General features: G+C 34.3%; 2 protein-coding genes and 1 non-coding gene across 3 annotated transcripts; all 3 read right to left on the bottom strand.

The window, feature by feature from the left end:
* On the bottom strand, positions 4,146-4,219 carry TRNAN-GUU. Its single transcript has one exon. It is a non-coding gene; the product is annotated as a tRNA-Asn (tRNA).
* LOC109353479 (U-box domain-containing protein 4-like) lies at positions 4,565-5,841 on the bottom strand. The gene has a single exon (XM_019595773.1). It carries the CDS (start codon positions 5,646-5,648, stop codon positions 4,719-4,721), a length of 930 nt encoding a protein of 309 aa, XP_019451318.1. The 5' UTR covers positions 5,649-5,841; the 3' UTR covers positions 4,565-4,718.
* LOC109355058 (hydroxyproline O-arabinosyltransferase 3-like) lies at positions 7,048-12,389 on the bottom strand. Its single transcript, XM_019597972.1, has 9 exons — positions 12,261-12,389; positions 10,724-11,198; positions 9,375-9,442; positions 9,094-9,295; positions 8,797-8,894; positions 8,611-8,680; positions 8,414-8,485; positions 8,062-8,175; positions 7,048-7,328 (listed from the first exon to the last, which is right to left on the bottom strand). Exons 2-9 carry the CDS (start codon positions 11,117-11,119, stop codon positions 7,266-7,268), a joined length of 1,083 nt encoding a protein of 360 aa, XP_019453517.1. The 5' UTR covers positions 11,120-11,198; positions 12,261-12,389; the 3' UTR covers positions 7,048-7,265.

Genomic DNA, 20,837 nt, shown 5'->3' on the forward strand with positions numbered 1-20,837 from the left:
TTTGGCCTTGGACATGACCTTACATGCTTTCTTGTGTGACTTTGTGTATTTAAGTGTTTGGTAGTAACATTCGAGTGAAAATACAAACCATGGGTAATTTTAGTAGAAGAAATATCTCATTACTCGTCTGATGTTCATAGATTTAGGATGGCTGGACGTGGAGCTGCTAACCTCGACTTCATGGCTGCAATGACAGTGGCAATTCAAAATGTGAATGCTAACTTGCATCAACTTAATTAGCAACAACAACAACCAACTCAAGGACCGACTCAGTATAGGGGGTTGGATGAGTTCTGTCGTCGCCAACCGCTAAAGTTTGAAGGTGGTTTTGCACCTGATGTTGCAATCGACTGGATCCAAGAGTTGGAAAGAATTTTCCAGGCACTGATGTGCATTGAGGAACAAAAGGTCACTTATGTGACCTATATGCTGACGAAGGAGGCTGAAAACTGGTGGGAGTTTACCAAACGTTAGATGATGCATGAATAACAAGTTCTCAACTGGACAACTTTCAAGGAAAGATTTCTACAGAAATACTTCCCTGCAGATATGAGGACAAATTTGAGGAATATGCTGCAGCAGGGGAGAATGCCTGTTGGGGAATATGCTGCCAAATTTGAAGATTTCACGAGATATGTTCCACACTACAATCAAGTGGGGAACGAAAGGTCTAAGTGTGCCAAGTTTGAGGATGGACTCACACAAGACTTAAAAGTGATGTTCGTACATCAACAAATACCAGATTTCACAACTCTAGTCAACAAGTGCCGACTCTATGAAGAGAGTGTAAAGGAAAGAAATGTGGCACTAAAGAGTGTCATTCCATCCGGAAATTCCTATGGACCCCAAAAGAATTTCGGTCCAGGGCATGGAAGGGGAAAGCCCTTCAACCGCAACCAGAAGCCTTATACAGCGCCATCTGGGAACCAACAGAGAAACTTTAAGTCTGACAACAATAGAGGTTTACGACCGGGAAACAACAACAACATCAACAAAAACAGCAAAATGAGTTTTGAGATGAATTTCCCTTGGCTTTCCTTTTTATTCTTATCAAAATGATGTTGTGACAAACATCAAAAGAGGAAGATGAATTTCCCTTGGATTTCCTTCCCATGTGACATAATGCAATTCAAATTATATTCCTTTCCTACAACCGTTCAAAACATACAACCCTTTACATAACCATTGTAGTTTTGAGATAGCCGAACCAATCAACCCAAATCCAACTACCTTTAAGTACATTGTTATAATTACATGATGCAGAAGTTAGCAAAAGATGTGTATAGGACATAATAATTAGCCAATCTTGATTAATAAAAAAACATGAAAAGGAGACCATTGAATATCATAATCAAACAATAATAGATTATATACTATCACAACCATTTCTTGTATTCCGTCCCTATCAAAACAAAAACATCCACCCCAAAATTGTCAATCATGTATCACTACAAACTCAAGGTAATCTTAAAGCAACAAATATTCCTTCATAAACCAGAAAATTAAAAATTGCAACCAAGTCAAAGCAAGACACAATTTCAATTAAAAAATAGTATTTTGTATTATGTGTAGTAGGTGCACAATTCCGTTTGATAGTGACATGTTTTCTTCCACAACAACCAACAAAAAACCACCACTAACCAAATCCAACAAAAAAAAGTAAGTCCTCAATTTCATTTGTTAGAAATCTCGACCCGATAAATGAAAACTCCCAATTTAATTCTTAGGAACAACAAATTCCTGTCAAAATCGCCTCTCAATAATGTATACTCACATTAACACACATAAAAGAGATTGTTTTAAGATTATTAGTGCAAGTAGAATGGAGAATGAAACTTTTTATTCTTAGTGGAGAATAAAAATTATATAGAGAATAAAGTATCTCCTCATATCATAGATAGAAAATAATTTATCATTCTTCAGTCAGTAAAAATATGACATACATACTGTTTTGTTTAATTTTAGAAATATTTTTATAAAAAATTATTAATTAAGATACATCTCATAATTTTAAAGACGAGGAAGATAATTTATCTCTTTACATTATGATATACTTTTATTATACAATACTATTATTTTTTCACTCCATCCAAATATTTGGATCCCACGTCTAGCCACACTGTTATAAAAAGGACAGATCAACATACGAGTCTCTAGCAAGTGGTGTCTAGTAGCAGATATACCCTAGCAAGTAGGCTGAATATTGTTTTTAGAATTTGAATATTTTCACTTCGCCGAATTGAGCAATCTGAGAAATTGGTACGTGGTAAAAATAAGAATGACACTTTAACATACAATTAATTTTCTTAAACATAACAACGGCACCAATGGTGAACAAGCACGAGAATATTCTTATGCGTAACCACTGTACTTGCTCTTATGAAGGAGTGAAGATTTCGTTTCTCATAAATAAAATAAATAGAGAGTAGAAATAACGAAATTGGTATTTCTTTTCTCATAATTTATAACTTATTAGCAAGTAAGAGAGGGAATGAAATATAAGGAGTGAAAATATATACACCAATAGTAATACAAATAAATGATAAGTATAATATTGATTATGTATAAATATTTATACTAATAGTATATAAATATTACACTCATGAAATATATGATTTTCGAGCAAATGATTAATTTTATGTGTGCAGGAGAGTTCCCCAATTGAAAGTAGAAGATTAATGCATATAAAATTAACAAATTAAATTGTGACATTAATCATAACATAACAATAATGTGTCAACTCTCTTGAACCTGACACGATGCAAGCGAAATGCTATGATCTATACCTATTTTCACTTACATTACAAGTCAAATTTGCACACCAACCATCCTACGGACCAGAGATGGCATCACGGTGGATTAGGTCAAGTCTATGTGAAAGACTATCATCTCTCTTGTATAATTTTAAGTAACCCAAGCTCAAATGAAACAATTTAAAATTTGTCATATATTATTTAAATTGACTTTTTTTACACTTTAGTGTTATGGATAATGTTATTTATATATAGGATAATTATATAATTTAATATTTGTTATATAAATCGGGTTTGAGTCGAGATCGAGGTTAGTATCACCTAGGCCTATAACAAACTTGAATCCAATATTGGAAATAGGGAAAAATCAACTCAATATTTGAAATAGGGGTGAGCATGGGTCGGGTTGGAACGGGTTAAGACTTGTCCTTACTCAACCATAAATATTGGTCGGGTCACTTCTTGAACCCGATCCTAGACCCGAAGCTAACCCGACCCTAAATAGCAATCGGATTAGCCTTTAAACCTAACTCGATCCTAGACCCGATTAAATATAATGCATACTCATTTTAGATAAAGACTTCTCAATATTATTTATTATTATGAATATGTAGTTTGATATATAAAATGATATATGTATATATATTATTAATCATGTATATATTATGGATAAAGAATAAATGATACTTTCGACCAAAAGAGTATCATTACTCTATAAACATTTGAGTAGAAACACATACAAACATGGTGAGCGAGTGACCCTGGGATGGGATGGGTCAGGTCATGCTTGGTCCTTACCCAACTCTAAATATTGACCGGGTCTATTTTTGGAACCCGAACCTAGCCCTAGACCCGATCAGACCCGACCTTATTCGGACCCGATCATGATCGGGCCATGCCGGGTGAGCGAATAGAGCCGAATCCTGCTCACCCCTAATTTAAAATGAGAGAAAACTCAAACTTCAACCCAATCAAGATTGGTTTCCCTCATTCAAGATAAGTTTGGGCGAATACTCATGAAATCAAGTTAGGTTATTATCATCCTACCATTGTTGTAGTCTCTATTACCATTAAAGGATATTATAGTAATTTTGACACCGTTTTATTTGTGCTTTGGATCAACCAACAGAGTGATCAAAAAATAGAGAAAAAAAAATGTTGTGTTTTATCTCCTTATGTGATTCTCTTTGAATTGTTTATTGATGTAAAACAACCACATGCTAAAATGTTAAATATTGTCCAAACTCAAGTGAAGTGATTCATATATAATAAAATCTTCAACTTTATATGGTTAATTGTAATAATGAATTTAATAAATATAGTTCCATAATTTAATAAAATATACACATTAAAGAAGCAATTTCGCAAGACACGCCAAAAATATAGAACTTGCGCTAGAAGGAGGGCTTGAACCTCCGACCTTGTGGTTAACAGCCACACGCTCTAACCAACTGAGCTATTCCAGCAATCTGGCTATTGTTTGCGTAAAAGGAATAATATCAGTTACTCGTTATATATCCAAAGCAGCTTAATCTTGTTTGTGTTAAAAAACAAGATTAATTAGGATTCACTTAAAAGATAGCTTCAACCTCCAACCTGAGTCATTCCAGCATAACTTCATAAATTCCAAGTTCCAAAACTTGTTTTAGATTTTAAGCTAGATGCCAAACACCATCTAAACCTCAGTTACAAAAGGCTAAATCAAAATCATACCAACTTTTGTTAGAACATGGAATGTACAATACAATATAACATGACCTTGTTTGATTTATACATCTAGATTAAACACCTCAATTTATGTCTACTCTAACTCTAAATGCTGAGATACATACATTAAATGTAAGTGTGATCTTAACCCAGTTGTAAAAGTCAATATTTCCATTGTTGTCAATTGACATCAATAGAATCACAACAATTACAGAAAAAATCAAGACCTAGTTTCTACATTGACGAAAGCAAAGTCAGTTAGTGAAACTTTGAAAATGTACTCAACTCCCCACTTTCATGAAACAACACCTTCAACAATTCTAAAGCCTTGTTTTTCCCTTTACTACTACTTCCATTATCTGCCACGTCAGCAATCCCATCCACCACCACCAGCTCCCTCACATCGCTAACAATACACTCTCCGCCACACCGCACCAGATTCAGCAACGCCGAAACCGCATTCTCCTTCGTCCTCATGCTGCTTCCGCCGCCACTCGCGACGAGTTCCGCCAGCACCTCTATCCCTGATACCTTCCGGAAAGCCTCCGCGCTCTCCTCGCACCCGGCCACCTGAGCTACAACCGCCGTCGCGTCCTCCACCATCCCGACTCTCCCGTCCTTGACGACTAGATTGAAAAGCGCGGGAACGGCTCCGAGGTGGACGACGGTGGCGCGGTTGAGCGGGTAAAGCGAGATCGCGAACAGAGCCTTCAGCGCGTCCTTTATCGTCCTCGCGGGACTTGAACTATGGCTTCTGAGAATATCAACAAGCGCGTAAATGATCTCACGCTTTGCGCCGATGACGGGACGGAAATCCTCGGTGGTAGCAAGGAGGCTGTGGATGGTGGCGGCGGAGGATTGTATGGCGGCGGCGGAGGAAGTTGAATTATGGTGAGAGAGGATATGAGCGATTGCGTCAAGGACGCCGCGCGTGGACATCAACGGTTCCTTGACGGAGATGGAGAGGTTGAGGAGAGTGGCGGCGGCGTTTTCTTGAGAAGTGTGAGAAGAAGAATAAAGAGTTTCAGCGAGGTATGGGATTGCACCCGAATCGGAAATAATGGGTCGGGTTTCAGGGTCTAGCTTTGACATCTCACGAAGTGAGGTGAGGGCTTCGGTTCGGATTCGTTCGGAGACGGAGCTTAGCTTCGTGACGAGGGTGAGGACGGTTCGGTGTTTGGTTTCCATCGGAGGTTTGAGGTTCGGAGTTTGGTTTGGGTGTGGAAATGAGTAAAAAGAAGAAAATGGTGAGTTTTTGTTTAAGATGGGAAGGGGGGTTGAATGTTTGAACTAGGACACTTCCTCTTAGCTTCCATTGTTTTTTCATGAATATGGGTATCCATTATTCAAGATTGATTACTATATTATTGTAGTGTAGCTACGTGTATCATCAACTTTGGTTAAATGAAAAGGCATATATAACTTTAATTTTTCAATCACGTAGAGGATTTCATTATACATACATAATATAAAGACCATATCATGTGTATTATTTTTTAGGAAAAAAGATATATACACCGACAGTGTAAAGGTTTTTTAAACTGTCACTATATTATTCACCATTGATTTTTAGTTATTATTGACTTTTAAATAAAAGTATTGCAAATGAATAGTAGATGATATACTGACTGTGTATAAATCTTTACGCTACACTACACTGTTAGTACAATTTTTATGTGTTTCCTCAAAATGGGGCTTAAAGTTGAAAATAAGAATATATAAGAGGATAATGAATACATTGACAGAATTAAAAGATTGGTGGAATTAGTTTTCCAATAAAAGTTATCTTTTTATAGGTTATTGTCCTTAGCCATAAAGAATGATTTTAAGAGAACCATTTTTTATATTATCTTATATGATAGAGGATGGTGAGACTAATCCGAATCCAAAAATTTACTTAACGATAATCTAAGACCTATACTACTTGAACTAACCATCACCTTATATTTAAAATTGTCTTTTGAATGTTATCAGTCCATATATTTGCATGCAATATAGTTATTCTACTTAAATTATAGAATATTTGAATACTAACTCGTCACACTTTCATCAATTTATAGTATCTATATTAATATTTGGTTTGAAGTGTACAAAAAAGGTTTCTTATATAGCTGCAACTTGGAAGAAAGAAAGATCAACAAACTACAGTTCCATACATGAAGACAATTTTATATATTTGTCTAAGGTTAAACCACGACAATTATTATATTAATATGAAGGTTTTGCAGTAGGTGATAGGATGAGTTTCTAGTTTTATATCATATTTTATTGTGGGTCCGCAGAACCTACTTTACGTTTACTTTTCAACATGCATTACTCAATATTTGGTTTTATAATATTGGATCACCCTTACGTATAATTTGCATAATGAAGGGTAGATTAAACAATTTCCATCTAATCATGTGCTACCTATTTCATGATGTGGATGCATGTTCTAACCTTTATGAATGTATCCAAATCTGTTGTATTTATTACACATTAGACTTCATTTTCAGTACTATGAGAGTATCTATATGAGCAAGAAATGTAAGACTTTCATTTGTATCTATATGAGATGCATTTGAAGCTTCAATTTTCACTTCCAAAATTAAACAAATTATTGGCATTGGAATACTAGCTCAAAATCCATTCAAGAATATCACTACAAAACAGAAAAAGGATGCCAATATAAAGGGGTATCGTGTACATTGATCTACCATTCTATGACTAAACTGAGAAGAAAATATTGTCTCAATGTATATAAACTTGTTTTCCTTATCAAAACATGCACTATGGATATCATGAAGTGGAGAAAAAAGACCATATTTATGATGTGTCCCAATTGGGGATGTTAGCACTAGCCTCATTCACCATCTTCACAAGGGTCACCTGCAGACATTATTAAAGCAAATATCAGCTTAAAAATGCTACTGAGATGAGTAATTAAAGGTAGTCCTAGTACCGGTATTTTCAAATATATAACCCAAACATATAAACATTCATCTTAAGTAATAAAATTCTCCGGCTAGGCACTATTAATGATCCGAAGGAAAAGTACACACAGGATAGAGTCGATCTCTTTTCTTATTTAAGAAGATTACAAACAAAAGTAGATGAGGAAAACAAGTAAATGTTACTGCCACCTTAAAAGGCTCTAGCCACAAGATCATTTGGACAAATTCGTCGAGCACGTAATTTGAAAACAAAAGTCGTTTGTGGTACCCTTTAATGTCAAGCAGTACTAGAAGATGAAGGATTGGACAGAAGCAATGCTAATGGCCTATAACTAACCGAGACTCATAATCGTGCTACGATTTTCATAGTTTAATCACTGGTAAAACCATTCCCTAGACACTGTTAAACTTCACTTCATGCACATTCTTAAAACAGTGCAACCATGATTACGGTTTTAGATGGTTATATATGATCAGGGGGAAATGCCATTTTCTTCTCAGCTTCCGTGTAGGAGAAATGAAAATAAGCATGCAATTACAGAAAAAAATTGTTATAGAACAATACGAAGTTTTGAATCAAGTTACATGCATCATGTCAAGCTTCTCTTGCTAGATAATTTATTCAAATAAATGAACTTATTAAATCAATTGGCAAGCTCTAGACATACCACACTTTCAGGAACCCCTGGTGGGGGTAAGGGCAAGTTTCTTGGTGGAGGTCCTCGTAGATGTGACCTTTTGTCAAATCGCCACTCACCAATTTTACCATATGTCAATTCACCCTGGGCATCATGAAAAATCAATGAGACTTCTATGAGTAATAACATAATAGATGATAGTGACTTTATTTTGAAAAAAAAAGTCTATATCGGCTAACACAAAGCTCCATAGCATAATGAGAAAATAAAGCAGATTTGAGGAGTTAAGCAATGTGTTAATCTGGAGGGAGATTTATAAGAAACATTTTAAGATTACAGTTTCAATAATTCAAGGAATGGGAGAGATAAAGGAACACCTTACCTTTAGATTGTAGTCACATCCATAAGTATAATGTATTATGTACTTATTGGTAGTTTCAAGATCCCATGGGGGCTGAAGTCACATACAAGAAAACAAAATTTAGAGTTCGGTATGCTTATCAAATCTGACACCCACTGGAGCCGATTAACAACACAAACCAAATAAAAATATAAGAGCTACATAAGGTTATGCCATACCTGAAGCATGAAGTCTTTCCGTAGAATATGTCGCACACCATGCAGGGCAGATGCTACAGCATAAGCATACCTTGTTTCAACAAGAAAGAACCATTAATATAAAATCAGTATCAAACTTGAAGCATCTTTACCTTCTAGAACACTAAAAACTGCATCATCAATTATCGGTTATTTGGCCAGACATACATTTCTAGCACCCATCCAAAAGCTTTATCAGTCTCTGGGTCCTCTTTCATCTTCAAAGAAACATTCATCCATGTTGGGGCAATCTTTGCGATCAAATCCTGAATAACAGAGAAAAGTCCATATGAAACTGATTGGCTTTAAGATCTTTTACCACAATGCTCATAAAATTTAAAACGAGAAGCACCGGCAATTGATAAATTTGGTTACAGGAACCAGTACCAGAAGCATGATAAAGACATGGGAAGAGCATGTACGGATCCAATTCAATCAAGTAGCAGTTGCTGGAAGAGATTGTACCTTTCTGATGATTACAGGAGAATTGCCAATCGGATCAACATTTGTAACTGGTCCATACTCTTCCGGATAAAATTTCCTAATGACCTTTTCATTCTGGTCAGGCCTAATGTAAAAAAATGGAAAAGCAGCTGGATGTCCTCCATGAGCCAGATTGGGAAGAGGGCGTACAAATACATGATCAGGCTCTGCCATTAACACATATCTGCATCAAAACGGAGGAACTAAGTCAATTTTCTATATCATAAAATAAAAGATAGATCGTTTGGTATGAAAAATCTAACTCTTCTTCTATAGTAGTCCTTTCCAGCCATTGAACAAAGGCCCATGGTCTATTCAGGACAACGTATCCCTGCAAAGAAAAACAGACCAAGCAATAAGTTAAAAACATTTAAATCATATTGACTAAAGAAAACCAAAAAATGAATAAATACACAAATGACCAATTTATATATGGAAGTTAGATATAAAGGTAGAGGAGGAAATTCAGTTACTGACAATTTAAAAAAAAACATCAATAACAAAAGGCTTTAGGAGAGGAATACAAAATGTAGATATATAAGCAAAAATATGCTTCAAAACAAGTCAAGCAGTCGACATTTATTTGCATTAACTTCTAAAACGGATACATTTTGGTAGCATTTGGCATGCTACCAGAACTTAATGGAGTGGAATAGCGTGGTTTTTTTTTTCTCTTTGGTCTCACCTTTTAATCTTATGTCCAGTTTTGTCCTATTTACAAAATGCACCAAACATAGAATGGAACTCATATGTTATCGTTCATATCATCCTAAAGTGTCTACCGAAATCTACCTTTATAAATAAATAGAAATCCAAAATATTTGCCCCAGAAAACGTTTCAAAATTGAACTCTAAAGTATTGGATTTTGAAAAAAATCATCTTCATAAGACAAGAAAAACACCTCTAAACCTCCATTTCTTACAGGGTTACATTAAAATTTTAAGCATGTCAACCGATTTCAAACTGAAACTGTATAATGGTTTCCCTCAATGATCCACCACTTTTCCTCCATCTGATATCACCCTTTGAAATATTTAATCTACACCAAATCATTTTCTAAGATTTACTTAATTCATTTCACTAGAAGGCTCCACAGTAGAGTTCTGATCTCAGAGAAAATGCGAGAACATGCAAGAAATTAATGGGAGAGTAGAGAAAGACTATGAAAGTAACAATCATTAACTAATCTGAGATCTGGAGCTGATCTCAACTGTTTTATACAGGCGTCTAGAACCCATCTAGAGCATCTATAAGCTAAACCTATATGTTACAAGTAGAATGTACTAACAGAATTACAATGGTCATAAGCAGTGATATCTAACTACATTCATAAGTAACCCAGCAGCATATCATTCTCTAAAACCCCAAAACCCTGTTACTTTTCTCCTGACTTGTAAGAACGTTTCCTTTTTTAGTACATATAAAAAACAAAAAAATGAAGAAGAAACACACAGAAATCATACACAAGCATGTACAGCAATGGACTTTAACAATCAAGCTGAATCAATTTTAAAAGCAACTAAAATATTACCAAACCAATAAGCTGGAAACAATGGATAAAGAAAAGATAAATAAATAAAAAGGTATAATTGAAAGTTACAGTGAACTCACCCGGTCCACACCTGCTGGAAGAGGATCAACCACAACAGTAGGAATTTCATCCATCAAGTTATCTGGCTTTCCAGAATGTAAAATTCTAGTGAATCCTCCCATCTCTGACCCAGGCAAGTTCTTTTGTTTTTTATACCAATAATACATGATGCGGCATTGCCATTTGTTGTATGGAGCATCGGTAGCCGTTAAGGCAACATGAAAAGGTGCTTTAGATGTCTTCCGATTCTTTACATGCGCAGGCATCTCAGTAATGGGGTCCAAAAGTAATGCTCCACCATCAATAGCCACACTTTCAGAAGATCCATAATGGATTATCATTGTCACCAGATTATATGTGGCAAAGGAAGAACCAAGAACCAAAAAAATTAGAAGTAATGGTGAAGCTCGTGCCATGGCCTTCCTATTACAGACAAATATCAAAATATCATGGGCCTGAACCTCCCTCGGTTGTTGATAGAGCAAATTCTCTACTCTGTGAACATTGTAAACAAATAGCTCTTAGTCACAGTAAGAATTTCTCATTTCTTTAGCAGAAGAACTTAATGAAATCTCCCTCAGTACATCCAATAATTGAACTTAAAAGAAGTTTCAAAACAAATCAGACTGAACAACAGTATTTGTCCACTAGTTTCTGCGAGCTACATGGATCCAGAGCAAACCAATTAAGTGTTCAAAGTATAATTCAGCAATAAGGTTTCAAACTGTGGTCTGTCTCACCTGATGTTGTCACAATATTATGTGTACGGTAACCACCACAACTGCATCACCCCACAAGAACGATGTGGGTTCAAAACATAGTGGGGTGGCCACAAAGAGCCACAACAGACCACATTGGGTTCAAAAACATATTTTCAATCAGTAAAAAAGTTAACACTGCAGCAGTTGCAATGCCCACAATTGCAACAACAACCACGGCCGCAATTTAAAGCCATGAGCTAGATCGTTTGAAATGAGCATATCAATTAAACTACAGGTCTATACCAATTACCAAAAAACAATTGTATTATAGAGTAATGTTAAAAAAATATTCCGAACAAATGACCCTGATCAATGATTTGAGAAAAGCCACTAAATTTTCTACCTTAATTAGCAGTCAACTTTAAGAATCAAATTGATTTTTAACTAACAAAAAGGAACACACTAGTGAAGCAGAAAAGAAACCAATGAAAACTCAGGAATATAACCTTAAGTAGTACCCCCTCTTACGAAACTAATTTCTAATCAAGGAAACACGCAACAAACACTACATTTAATGAACATTATTAATATGTGTATATATATAAAGTAACAAATAGTGAAATTGAAACATAAGGAAACAAGATTTAATTTTTGGTTAGAAATCGAATTAGATCAAAGTAGAAAGCACCAACCCTCCTCACCAAATAGTGAATCAAGAGGAAAAATATAAGTAAATAAAAATGGGTCAACGCCAAAATAAAAGAATTGGCAAAATGCAACAGTAACAGAAAGTGTTGATGAATGCGCATCGAGGTTAGAGAGAGAGAGAGAGAGAGAGAGAGAGATAGAATGGGACCTTTGGTTGTAAGGGAGAGACAGAAAGATTGGTTGCACAGTGATTTTTGGATCCAGAGCAAGCAGAGAGAGAGAGTAGTGAAATTGTACTTTGCACTCTTTCTCTAACCAAAGCCAAAACACTACTGTCAGATACTTAAAAAAAGCTATTTACTTTTTCAATGACTTCTATTTATTATATGCTATTTACACCATTTAATTTTGTCATCACTCATCATTAATCTTTCACTAAATTATACCATAGTTTTAATGATATTATATGATTATCTCACTCTTTGTATCAAGATAAACCACTTCTAGGCAGACAAAAAATGATAAATTAAGTTAAATAATATAAACCACTTCTAAATATTATTAGAGTTGATGTCTGTTCATTATTTTTAGGGAAATATTACTTAAACCACTTATATTTATTTTTAATGAACCAAAAATATTATAAAAGACATTTATTTCATAATATATCATATTTTAACTTAATTATATTCTCATAATTATCATCTCATTTTTTACTCAATTACATTCCTTCAAATTTCTTTCCTTTTACTTTTATTCTTTGACCAAACATACTAAACTAAATGTCACATTAATTGGATGGGGAAATTTTGGAAATTTTATTTTGCTTTAATCCTAATATACATGTGTTAAGAGTTCATGGTTCATACATATGTGATGTATGAATTATGATGGTTGCATTTTTGTAAAAAAAAAATGGCACTATAAAAATGTGCAGTTTTTGCATTGAGGGTGGATTAAGATTAAACCGTAAGTTTTTTAAATGTATTAGTATTAAGAAAAATAAAATGTATCTAGTGTTGGGGTAAAAAATTACCCACAATAGTATCTTATTTATTTTAATCCTCACACAAGAGAGAGAAACAAAATGCTTGATTTGTTAAAATGCAATGAGGTGTTAATATAAAATTTGTTTAGGCGAACATGTCATTCGTGTAGCGAAATGAGATTAATGCACTTTACTGCTATAGTAGGTCAATCCTAATTTTCAATCAAAATTTATGAACTTCAATTCTCTAAGCTTTTACAATTCCTATCTTTCCCTTACTATCTAGTATTACTTCCAACCCATACTCACTCCTTCAATCACATTACCACTCCCACCATCACTACTACAATCCTCATCATTGTCATTCTTCATCACAAATATAAAAAAATCTAATGAAGCTACATAGAGTATATAAAAAATATTTCAACTTTTTATAGGGACTAATGTTTTAGAATAGATATATACAACGATTATATATAAGTTTTATTCATTGTCAATATATCATTCATCATTTATATTGTATCATTATTGACTATTTAAAAAGTGATACAAATAAATGATGAATAATACTATGTATAAATCTTTAACTAATAATACATATATATTACCCTCATAATTTGTAGTTATTATTTAATATATGCAGGTCTAATGTAAATGTCTATATGTGGTATCAGGGGACATTCATAGGAAATAAGTATTTAGTAGAATACAAATGAAGCAACCATACATAGTTTATCATATATGAAGTGTTATACACACTAGTCCTTGAGGTCATATTTCTTGGTATAATTTGTCCTTGAGTCATATTATTTATACATTTTGTAACCAAAAAAATATTATTTATACATTTTGTAACTAAAAAAATATTATTTATACATTTTTAAATATTAATGTTGTATATTTTATACTTCAACACATTATCAAATCTCTTTGTAAAAATTATAAGATAAGAAATAAGATACATATCTCATTCAATGTCAACTTTGCCTAACTAAAAATAGGGATATAACATATTAACATATGCTCACTATCACACAAAAATGTCTCACAATCTACTACTCTAGATATATTTTGATCTATCAATGAGCATAATCTTATATTATCAACAGTTGGATACTTCAATTATTTGATCAATCTAAATTCATTACAAGGTTGTAATACATTATCTAGGATAATGTATGTTATCCAATAAAATACAAATAAACATAGCATTTCTCTAATTTTTACCAATTTTGGCCAATGTCTTTCATATTTCTCTTTCATTTCTTTCACCTCTTTACCTTTCCTCTACTCCCTCATAACATTTATACTAGTGCAACTCTATTACTATCTTTAAATAGCTCACACAATTTATTTTATAATTGTTTATATTTTCTAATAAATTAAGCATTTTTTCTCTTTTTCACTTCAATGTTGTAACTAAGCATTTGTTCTTAAAAGTGCTATTGAAAGTGAGCATTCAACAACATTCACTCAAACAAACAATTTTAAATGTTTACTTTCAACATCATTCACCCAAGTGGGCATCATTAAATGGTTGAAAGTAGTCATTTAACAATATTCACTCAAGTAAACATTGTTACATATCTACTTTGAATAATGTTCACTCAAGTAAATGTTATTAAGTAGTTACTTTGAACATCACTTACTTAAGCGAACGCTATTGAATGATTACTTAACGATGCTAACTTAAATGGTTAAAATATATATTTAAAAGCTCTCACTCAAACATACATCATTAATTTCTCAACCCACTCATTTCACTCAACCATTCAACCAGGCTAGTCTCTCATAAAATCATACCACTATTCACTTTCTAATTTCACCTTCCACTTTCTCAAATTCATCATACCCATTTTCACCTTTTATTTCCTTTTTTCATTGGTAGTTAATATTTGGGATGACAATGCATACCTGGAACTGTGGGTACCTGCAAAAAAATATCTGCAACGAATCAGGTCTAGGTAATTGAAACCCGAGAATTTAAGACCCACTGTAGGATGGATTTAGGTCTGGGCAATAAGGTACCCATACCTGCTATTCATTCCTAATATATATATATATATATAGTTAACTCATAATGTTATAGCGTTAATTCATAAATGAGATTGTAATATTGTTAAACAATGATGTTATATTGTTAAGTAGTAAGGTGATGTTAGGTTGTTAATTGACATATGTAATATAATATTATGTTGATTAAATATTTTTTACTAAATCAATTTTACGTCACAATGTTGAAATAATCAATTTAAAATGTGTTTAAAACTTTAAATTAATTTTTATATTTTTTCTCTTCTTAATTACCTAAATAAAATATAAGATTGTAGGAAACAAACACACAATTACATAAATTAATCGCAATTATTTTTAATGTTTTTGAATTTGTGCATACCAGTAGATCCGATGAGTACCCAAGGACCCATGAGTAGCATACTTAATGGGTATCAGCATGGGTCTAGGCAGATGTAGGTTCAAAAATGAAGCAACTAGGTGGGTCTGGGTAATGCACTACCCGGACCTATCTATACCCATTACCATCCCTAAGTTAATATGTTTTCCCCTTTCTTCATTTTTTTTATCGCTTTAGGGATTTTGTAGAAATAAGAACTATGCTCCAATTGTAGAACAATTTTTTTATAGACAAAACTATATCACTCCTTAGAACACCAAAATTTACGGAACTGTATTTTTTGTTACAGACAACCGCTAGGATACTCTGACTAGGCTTTCAACACCACCCCTCTAAACATATCCTATCTCTAGTCCAATTAAGGTAAGATATTGATGGTGACTAATCACACTTAAAATCTAGTATTTCTACATACTCCTTAAAAATTGTAAATTACCTTTATTGATTTTCCTTGTTTTTTGTAAGTCATCCCTATGGATAATAATGAAAACCAAACATATGGGTACCTGTATTAGAAAGTGGTATATCCAATCAAGACAATGTTGGAGATGAAAAGCTTCAAGTTGAGAAGGAATGAAGATCTAACTATCTTAGTCTTTGCACTCTGTTTTTCTGTTTTTCTGGTTATTGGGCTTCTGTTGCTTTATGGTCCAATTCCATTTTTCTGTTTTTCCATTATTCCATTTTGGTTCAGTTAGTGGAGTTAGTTGTTACCAACTCTCCATAAATAGGTAGTTGTAGAAGTTCATTATTAACCAGTTTTTACTTTTCATCTCACTACTTAATAAAATTGTTTCTTATTCATTGATTTCTTTCTCTCCTTCTTTGTCAAGATCTTTGCCCAGCAATGGAAAGCCATAGATTTAATATGGTATCTGGAGAGGCTCTGCCGCTGCTTCTACCTTTCAATCATCTTTTTTCGTTTTTCACAAAGTACAATGGTAACTAACTTCTAAACCTCTTCTCCTCTTGCGTTCTTCAATATTCTTCTTCTCTTTGTGGTTTTTCCCTTTTTCTCTCATTAAGCACTGAAGCAAATGGAGAACCGAGTCATGACCACCATAAATCCCTCTCAAGATCCTACATCTTCATTCTTCATACACCCTAGTGAGAACCCCAGAGCTATTCTTGTTTCAGTTCTTTTGAATGGAGACAATTATCATAAATGGTCACAAGCTATGGCAAGACCTATACAGACCAAAAACAAACTTCAGTTTATTGATGGCTCTTTTCCGAAGCCACAAATCAATGATCCCAACTTTGCTAATTGTGAAAGATGCAACACATTGCTAGTGTTCTGATTAATTCAATCAATTGATGCTACAATATCCCAAAGTGTTCTTTGGATGGAGACAGTTGTAGAAATATGGCAAGATCTAAAAGAGAGATACTACCAAGGAGACATTTATAGAATTTTTGATTTACTTGGAGAAATACATACCTTCAAACAAGGAAATCTGGGAGTTTGAGCCTATTATTCCCACATAAAAGGGTTATGGCAAGAGCTGGACAATTTCATATTGATTACACCCTGTTCTTGAAATTGCACCTTGGCACCCATTGTTAAGAATTATAGAGAAAACGACTATGTCATATGCTTTCTCAAGGGGTTAAATGACCAATATGAAAGTGTGAGATCCCAAATAATGTTGATGGACTCTTTACCAACTATCAACAAGGCATTCACTTTACTGACTTAACAAGAAAGACATCTCCACTCACAATACAATGAGCCCAAGGTATTATTGAATACTACTCAGAATAGCTACAATCAAAATGCAAATTAATCCAGTTCCAATATTGGTGTAAGCAGGGGAAGAGGAAAGGGAATGATCTATTAAAATTCAGGAGGAAGATTTAGTAACAATTCTTCAAGGCCATCCAGTGGAAGAGAGTCGAAGGTATGTATTTACTGCAACAGAACATGTCTTACAATAGACCAATGCTACAAGAAACATGGCTTTCCCCCTGGATATTTCAAGAACAATAATGTGAATAATGTGACCACTATGGAGGAATTCACACTGTGATGGAGTGGAAGGAGACAACAAAGAACAAACTACACAATCATCATCCTCACATCAATCCAGTCACACTATCAACAATTTCCATACTAACTTTGACAACTCAAAGGATAAAGGTAACCTGTATATGTTTGCTTGTTCAAGTAAGTCTCTTGAATGGATTATTGACACTAGGGCCACAGATCATGTGTGCCATACTTTGTCTCGAGATCTATAAAGACCAAAAACAAACTTCAGTTCATTGATGACTCTCTTCTGAAGCCACAAATCGATGATCCCAACTTTGCTAATTGGGACAGATGCAACATTGGTGGTGTCATGGTTAATTCAATCAATTGATGCTACAATATCCCAAAGTGTTCTTTGGATGGAGACAGTTGTAGAAATATGGCAAGATCTAAAAGAGAGATACTACCAAGGAGACATTTATAGAATTTTTGATTTACTTGGAGAAATACATACCTTCAAACAAGGAAATCTGGGAGTTTGAGCCTATTATTCCCACATAAAAGGGTTATGGCAAGAGCTGGACAATTTCATATTGATTACACCCTGTTCTTGAAATTGCACCTTGGCACCCATTGTTAAGAATTATAGAGAAAACGACTATGTCATATGCTTTCTCAAGGGGTTAAATGACCAATATGAAAGTGTGAGATCCCAAATAATGTTGATGGACTCTTTACCAACTATCAACAAGGCATTCACTTTACTGACTTAACAAGAAAGACATCTCCACTCACAATACAATGAGCCCAAGGTATTATTGAATACTACTCAGAATAGCTACAATCAAAATGCAAATTAATCCAGTTCCAATATTGGTGTAAGCAGGGGAAGAGGAAAGGGAATGATCTATTAAAATTCAGGAGGAAGATTTAGTAACAATTCTTCAAGGCCATCCAGTGGAAGAGAGTCGAAGGTATGTATTTACTGCAACAGAACATGTCTTACAATAGACCAATGCTACAAGAAACATGGCTTTCCCCCTGGATATTTCAAGAACAATAATGTGAATAATGTGACCACTATGGAGGAATTCACACTGTGATGGAGTGGAAGGAGACAACAAAGAACAAACTACACAATCATCATCCTCACATCAATCCAGTCACACTATCAACAATTTCCATACTAACTTTGACAACTCAAAGGATAAAGGTAACCTGTATATGTTTGCTTGTTCAAGTAAGTCTCTTGAATGGATTATTGACACTAGGGCCACAGATCATGTGTGCCATACTTTGTCTCTTCATCAAACTTTCAAGCATATAAAACCCATTGTGATAACCTTACCAAATGGAAATCATATTCTGGCCACCATATATGGTAGTGTGATGTTTTCAAAGCATCTTGTCTTGACAGGTGTTCTATATATTCCAATATTCCATTACAATTTAATCTCTGTTTCAAAATTGACCAACACTTTGCATTATAGATTAACTTTTCTTGAAAACTCTTGTGAAATTCAATACCTCTCCTCTTTGAAGATGATTGGTGTAGCTGACTTAAAGGCAGGATTGTATGCTATAAGGAATCATGCTATGTGTATAACAAGACCTTCTGACAAACAATGTAGAATTGGTTCACTCACTAGATATGACTCAAATATTTGGCACAATAGGCTAGGACACCTTTCACATGAAAAAATGACAATAATGTAGAAGCATTATCCTACTGTTAAATGCAATAAAATTGATTTGCCTTGCCATGTATGCCATCTAGTTAAGCAAAAAAGGTTACCTTATAGCAATAGTTTTTCTAAATCTGCACATATATTTGATTTACTGCATATGGACACATGGGGTCCATTCTCTATGCCTAGCACATTAGGACATTGGTTTTTTCTAATCATTGTGGATGATAAATCAAGATTCACTTGGCTTTATTTCATGAAAGCCAAATTAGAAGTTCCTGACTTAATCAAAAACTTTGCCTCTCTTGTCAATACTCAGTTTGGATTAAAGATTAAAAGTATTAGAATTGGTAATGGTAGGGAATTCCATATGAATGAATTTTATGCTAGGAATGAGATTGAGCATCAAACTAGTTGTGTTGAGATCCCCCAACAGAATGGTATAGTTGAGAGAAAACACCAACACATACTAAGTGTAGCTAGGTCTCTCATTTTCCAATCTGAATTGCCTCACTGCCTTTGGAATTATGCTACTAGTCATGATGTTTTCTTGATAAACAAGCAACCTACTAAATACTTGTCCACTAGGAGCCCTTATGTTGTCTTGTACAATAATGTTCCTAATATTTCCAACCTCAAGGTTTTTGGGTGCTTATGTTATGCATCTACCCTTACCTCACAAAGGAAGAAGTTGGATCACAAATCAAGAAGATGTATTTTTCTTGGATTAAAATAAGGAGTAAAAGGTTACATCCTAATGGATGTAAACACTCATGAAGTTTTCTTATCAAGAAACACCATATTCTATGAGCATATCTTTCCATACAAGGAGGATATCAAAGTCACAAACAGTCCTAAAGAAATTCTGAGCCAAGACCTATCATAGACAGAATCTATGCCTCTACTGATGTTGTCAATACTGCAGGCATAGGTAACCCTAACTCTAACTCTGCACAACAAATGCTTAACACTTATGAGGATGATTTTATTGAGAACTATACTAGTAAGGACAATAGCTTTGATCCTATTGGCATTGCTCATGAACAGTCCTCTTCCAATAGCCATGCTTATAACACTACTGATCAAAATGAATCTGATTCACTTATGCCTAGACAATCCCTTAGACCTAGACAGATGCCTCACTACCTCCAAGACTATCACTGCTCCATGCTTACATCCACAAACATAGAGGATTCTGAAAAGATTAATTCATCCATAGTCAGGTATCCCTTAGACAAAAATTTGTCCTATGATAGACTATCATATGATCACAAACATTATTCTATGGGAATTTCTTCTAACATTGAGCCTACAAACTATAAGGATGCTATAAGATTTGAATGCTGGAGAGAAGCTATCAAGAAAGAGCTTAATGCTCTTAAGGATAACAAAACTTGGACCACAACTAGATTACCTAACAACAAAAGAGCCATAGGATGCAAATGGGTCTTTAAAATCAAACATAGGTCTGATGGAAGTATAGAGAGGCACAAAGCTAGACTTGTGGCTAAAGGCTTCACCCAAATTGAAGGAGTAGATTTCTTAGAGACCTTTAGTCTTGTTGTGAAGATGACCACCATAAGGGTCATCCTTTCCTTAGCCTCTGCCTATAAGTGGAACCTTCACCAATTAGACATAGACATTGCATTCCTTCATGGGAACCTAAAGGAGTAGGTTTACATGAAAATTCCTCCAGGTGTCCATACTGAAAAACCAGGTCTGGT

The sequence above is a fragment of the Lupinus angustifolius genome, chromosome LG08 (genome assembly GCF_001865875.1).
Source record: "Lupinus angustifolius cultivar Tanjil chromosome LG08, LupAngTanjil_v1.0, whole genome shotgun sequence".
NCBI lineage: Eukaryota > Viridiplantae > Streptophyta > Magnoliopsida > Fabales > Fabaceae > Lupinus > Lupinus angustifolius.

What these genes read in the sequence shown, in the direction of transcription:
- LOC109353479 (XM_019595773.1), bottom strand. Translation starts at nt 5,648, where the DNA reads ATGGAAACCAAACACCGAACCGTCCTCACCCTCGTCACGAAGCTAAGC.
- LOC109355058 (XM_019597972.1), bottom strand. Translation starts at nt 11,119, where the DNA reads ATGGCACGAGCTTCACCATTACTTCTAATTTTTTTGGTTCTTGGTTCT. An exon ending in CTCCTGTAATCATCAGAAAG is followed by an intron (nt 8,895 to 9,093) that starts GTACAATCTCTT and finishes TCTGTTATTCAG; the next exon opens with GATTTGATCGCAAAGATTGC. An exon ending in GGAAAGACTTCATGCTTCAG is followed by an intron (nt 8,486 to 8,610) that starts GTATGGCATAAC and finishes ATGTGACTTCAG; the next exon opens with CCCCCATGGGATCTTGAAAC.